At 43.6% G+C, this 5,394-nt stretch overlaps 1 protein-coding gene across 1 annotated transcript in view; it reads left to right on the top strand.

Annotated features, from left to right (window-relative positions):
* The window catches only part of PRRC2B (proline rich coiled-coil 2B), a 68,164-nt gene that overhangs the window by 11,192 nt on the left and 51,578 nt on the right, over positions 1 to 5,394 (top strand). Inside the window, exons 5-8 of the mRNA XM_007944214.2 lie at positions 724 to 867; positions 2,900 to 3,141; positions 3,608 to 3,729; positions 4,190 to 4,332. Coding sequence (XP_007942405.1) covers positions 724 to 867; positions 2,900 to 3,141; positions 3,608 to 3,729; positions 4,190 to 4,332 — 651 coding nt within the window. The remainder of the gene's footprint in view (positions 1 to 723; positions 868 to 2,899; positions 3,142 to 3,607; positions 3,730 to 4,189; positions 4,333 to 5,394) is intronic.

Here is a 5,394-nt window from a genome sequence, read left to right as displayed (position 1 = left end):
AAAAAAAAAAAAAAATGCACTGCCATCAAATAGGAAGAAAACTAAGAAAATATTTCTTCTCTAAAGACGATACACTGTTAGGAAATGAATGAGAGAAACTGATCCCTGAGTTACAGAAGTAAAGTGAGGGACTTTATTAAAAAAATAAAATAAAATAAATTGAAACGAGCAGAGCAAAGACAGGCTAGGAGTGTTGATTTACACAAACTCCTGTGTATAAATTCAGGGCAGGCGTTTCTGGGTGGCTTCTGAGAGAAGCATACCTTCTGTTAACATTTACCCTCATGTGAAAGTAGTTGACTGATACCTTCTGTTAACATTTACCCCCATGTGAAAGTAGTTGACTGACTTGGCTGATTTTACTGAAGACCGTGATTATCTGCCACCCAAAGCAGTGAGAAAGGATGAGAGGGGGCCTTACCTTCTTCCGGGAGCAGGGAAGGATCTGGCTAGAGCAGCCATGCTATCTTAACTCACGCCCTTTGTAACCAGCTGTCTGCAGATGAGCTGGGCAAAGGTGTGGTGCAGTGTGTGGCTAGCAGCATGCTCTCCTCTCACTCTTGGGGAGCTCCTAGTGTTGCTTTGCCAGCGTAGAATGCCAGCCTTGCATGGCTCACTTAGAAAGAGCTGAGTGGCTTTAAACGTGTTGTGGAATTTGTAAGTCAGAGAATTGTTGATGTTATTCTTACATCCTCCATTAAGTCTTTCTGGTTTTCTTGACAGGTTTAAGGGGCTCAAGCCGACTATTATCCTTCTCTCCCGAGGAATTTCCGACGCTGAAAGCAGCTGGAGGGCAGGACAAGGCTGGCAAAGAAAAGGGCGTCTTAGATCTGTCGTATGGGCCAGGACCAAGCCTCCGCCCTCAGAGTAAGTGAACAGCAGCCTCTGTCTTGACACACATCGGACCAGCAGGTTTTCCCCTTCTTATCTTTCCACCTTTTCAGATGTGCCCCAGTGCTCGAATAGGTAGCTTAAATTCTTGGGGTCCCAGGTCACTTATCTGGAAAGCGGGGCTGTTGATCCTTTACTTGATCTTTGCATCTGTTGTATGGATTCCCTAGGCTGTTCTAGGGTGTCTCGCCTGCCTTTCTTATCCTTTGGGCTGGGCTAGGCCTGTCCCTTTCCCATCTGTCATCCAGATGTTAGTTTTGTTATGTTTGCCCGATCATGGCAATGACAGGCAAAGGACCAATTAACTTGAGTCCTGATACAGAAGCTTGTTTTCTAAACCAGTGGTTCCCAAACCTAGCTATATCCTATCAGAATCACTTGGGGAGTTGGTTAAAAAGATTAATCTCTAAGGTCCTCTCCTCTTATCCCCAGCCAAATGGGATCTATATTTGTAATATGTTCTCCTGGGGATTGTTAGATAGCCAACCAAGCACTGGTCGGTACTACCTCCCTTCTAATTTCACCCAAGGGGTCAGCAGCATTGTGTAGCCATACTTGCTGGTAATGTGGTGTTTAGGAACGAGATTTTCAGTCTGTTATAGGCAGGGATTCTGAATTGGCATTTATATTTTGGGACTTGACGGGGTCTTGAAATGTGGAGGCCTTATGTTTACTTGTCTTCATTAATCTGCAAGACCTTTCTGTTTTTTGTAGAGTATCCCAGAGTCAGAACTGACATCTTATAAATTAAATGATCACTGTGCAACTCTTTACTTAAAACATTACTGCCTTTTCAGTGGCCTGTTGTTGTTGTTGTTGTTGTTATTTGCCGTTGAGTCGGCCCTGACTCATAGTGACCCCTCTTTGGGTTTCCGAGGTAGTATCGCTATGGAAGTAGGATTGCCCAGCCTTCCTCCCGAGGAGTGGCTGGTGGGTTTGAACCGCCAGCCTTCTGGTTAGCAGTCAAGTGCCTTAGGCACTATGCTATCAGAGCTCCTATAGTCTAAAGGGAAGACAAAAAGGTGGCTAGAGAGCTTGCCCAAGATCACATGCAAAGCTCAAGAGCTGGGACCAGACACTGATTTTGTGCCTCCTGTCCTGGCGTTCTTTCTCTTAGGGGTCACGTAGTTCAGGACCTTTCATTTTCAAACCCCTAGTTGAAAAGGTTGTTTTTTTTTTTTGTTTTTTTTTTAAAAAAAGGTTTTTTAATCAAAAGTTGACTGAAAAGAGCAGGGTCTTTGGTCTTATCTAACTTCTCAGAGATCCGTAATAGTTTCCATCAGATCTTGCTACATTTGGCAATGGGCAGTATCACCTTAAAAAGATAACTGGATGAGTTTGCAGATTACCACCTGGGACCTGTAGGAGTACCTCACAGGCCACTACCAGATCAGACTGGGACAAGGCCTGGTGGTGGTGTGTAGGGTTCCAGACACTCCAGCGTCCTCAGCAGAAGGAGAGCAGCTCTGCTTTATGTGTCATATAAACTGGAGAATGTCTCTGTGAAAAAGGGTGCCAGTGCTAAAGAAAGTTTAGTGTTAAAACACTGTTTTAAGAAATCACTCTAGATTTAATGTAAAGTCTAATACTGAACATGATGCCGACCCTAATGAGAGCTGAGTCAATTTTGTTGAATGACCCAGGCTGTTTTCATCAGGGTTCTGTTAATTTCTTTGGAGCATTAGCTCTGTGGGCAAATGTAATTTCTGTTAATAATGAGGGCCATGTCTTGCTTACCTTGTCTCACCTTCTCTTTGAGTAGACCTTTTTTTATATTTCTCTTAGAATCAGACTCTTCCCTCAGCAAGTTCATACTCATTGGCTAGGTTTCTGCCCCTTACTCCCCCTGATAGATTTGACCAGTTGACTTCATTCTTCACTTTTTTATTATTATTATTATTTTTTATTTTTTTGGTAAATGAGGGGGTCCCTTGACCTTCAGAACCTCATACAATCCCTCCTTCCCCTTCCTCTTTCCTTTCCCCTCTTGCCCCCTTTCAATTTCCAGATGTGACAAGCTGGAGGGAGGGCGGTGGGCGAAACATAATTTCTGCCACGTCTCTGAGCACCTCCCCAACTGAGCTGGGCAGCAGGAACTCGAGTACTGGAGACGGAGCCCCCTCCTCGGCATGTACCAGCGACTCTAAGGACCCCTCTCTCCGCCCGGCTCAGCCTATCCGAAAAGGGGCTTCACAGTTCATGGGAAATGTATACCACCCACCTACATACCATGACATGCTTCCTGCTTTTGTAAGTCTTCAGAGTGTACATTTTTATTTTTTATCCCATGAAGTTGGATTGTTTATGTCCAGCAGAACCTAGTTCAAGTGGTTGAATGTCCATCTTGAGTCGCACTCCCAATTTCATTCTTTGCCCTAATACCTTACTTTAGAGGTTTCCATTAGCTTTGTATTTTCTCTCCCCCTTTTCTAATGTCAAGGACCTTTGGCTTCTCTCCCTGGTGATATGGATATTATTTTAGCCTTGGTTCTTTAGAAAAAGCAGAGGCAGGCATTCCCTGAGACCCAAGTCTCTAAATTTACCTACCAACAGCAGGAAAGAAATGGGGGAGATGATAGTAGGATCAATTAGGAAACCCCAAGGCTTTCCTGTTTCTTTCTCCCGTTTTCCATTTTCCGAAACAAGTTCTGATTCAACTGAAACTTAGAATTTGGGTCATTACCAGAAAATCCTCTTCATTGGTGTTATGTTTCAGATGTGTTCGCCACAGTCATCAGAGAACCAGGGTACAGTGGAACGAGGATCTTTTCCCCTTCCTCAGCTCCGCCTTGAACCCCGTGTTCCTTTTAAACAGTTCCAGATGAATGACCAAGATGGGTAAGGCCATTACATTGTGATCATGCATGTAGAGGTTATTTCTTGTGGTGATGGTAGACAACATAATGGGCTAAAGGTATGAAAGAGCTTTGTCTTCTAGAGACTGCAGTGAAGCTAAAGACCAACCCCAAACCCCAGAGTATGGGGGTGACTGGCATTTGATGCTGGACAACAGATTGTTATAATTTCAAGTTCCTAGGAGAGTTGATGTTTGGGCATGTGTTTTTTGCTTATTGGTGCTAGTCTGAACATGAGCAGTGAGCATATAAAACTGCAAATTGAGGCAGAACTTCTCTCTGGCATGTTTGTTTATTATGTATTTCTATGTATTTCTTTTTAAAGGAAATTATTTTAAATTAAATGTAAACATGAACCTTTGCAATATAAGACTGTTTTGTAAAAGATGCTTGATGATTTTGCTTCCATCTGTATGCATCTTTACTCTTCTCTCTCTCATCAGAAAAGAAAACAGGCTGGGAGTGACTCGCCCAATCCGTCCACTGAGGCAGCTGGTGGAACGAGCGCCACGGCCTACCATCATCAACGCAGAAAACCTCAAGGGCCTCGATGACCTGGACACTGATGCTGATGATGGCTGGGCAGGTGGGTGATGGTGTATCCTGGTGGACTTAAAGCCAGTGGTATAGAGAAAGAAGTACTAAAGTCCAGCTCTGCTTACCAAGGACAAAAGCCCTTTGACATCATGGTATTTTTACCCTTGGCAAGATGTTCGGAATGAAGAGATGGTGGGGGCAAGGCAAGAGCCTTGATATCCTGTGTGTGTCCTCATTTGCAACCAGACCAGTAGTTAGTTGCTTCCTGAGCAAGTGGTATCTTCTTTTAGTCTTTGGTCTTAATCTTTGAGCTGTGGAAGATATTTCTGTTAACTTTAAAATAAAATTTTGTTTTGTAATGGTAAATTTAAACAAAACAAAATAGTGTAATGAACTCCATCTACCCATCATCCAGTTTCAATAATTTCCAGCATTTTTCCATTCTTTTCTTCTGTGTCTCTATCCATGCCCCATCCCACACCTGATTATTTTCTTTTTATTGTGATTTGGGTGAAAATTCACAGAGCAGATACACTTTCCATACAGCAGTTCACATGCACTTTGTCTCATGACATTGACCATAATTTACCACAATGCAACATCTCCCCTCCCACTTCCTCCTGACAGTTACCTCTTCCCTGTGTCCATCACTCCATGCACTCCTACCCCCTGGGCTGTCTCCCTGTGCATAAGCAGCCCTTCTTTCTCTCATGCTTGTTCTCTCCAAGGGGTGTATCTACCTCAGGTAAATGTTCAACTCATATACCTGTCTATTATTTGGCTGGAAGCCACAGGTGTGCGTTTAATTCCAGACCTGAAGGGCAGCTAGGGGCCATAGTCTCAGTGGTTCCACCAGGCTCTATCGGGCCAGCAAACCTGTTCCCCAATTTTTTTTTTTCCCCAAATGATTTTGAGTTTTGTTCCACATTGTTCTCCCCGTCTATCCAGGATCTCCTACAAAGATCTTCTTCCAAGTGGTTGACAGTAGTAGCCGGGCACCATCTAGTTCTTCTGGTCTCATAGTCGTATAGGCTGCAGATCAGATGGTGTACCAGTCGCTAGGACTAATTGTTTCCATGAATTTTTGGTTTTCTTCATTCTTCTTGGCTCT

Source organism: Orycteropus afer, unplaced genomic scaffold (genome assembly GCF_000298275.1).
Source record: "Orycteropus afer afer isolate SDZICR_OR568_19922 unplaced genomic scaffold, OryAfe1.0 scaffold00123, whole genome shotgun sequence".
NCBI lineage: Eukaryota > Metazoa > Chordata > Mammalia > Tubulidentata > Orycteropodidae > Orycteropus > Orycteropus afer.
The sequence above is the reverse complement of the archived record's forward strand: the minus strand, read 5'-3'. Positions and strand labels throughout refer to the sequence as shown.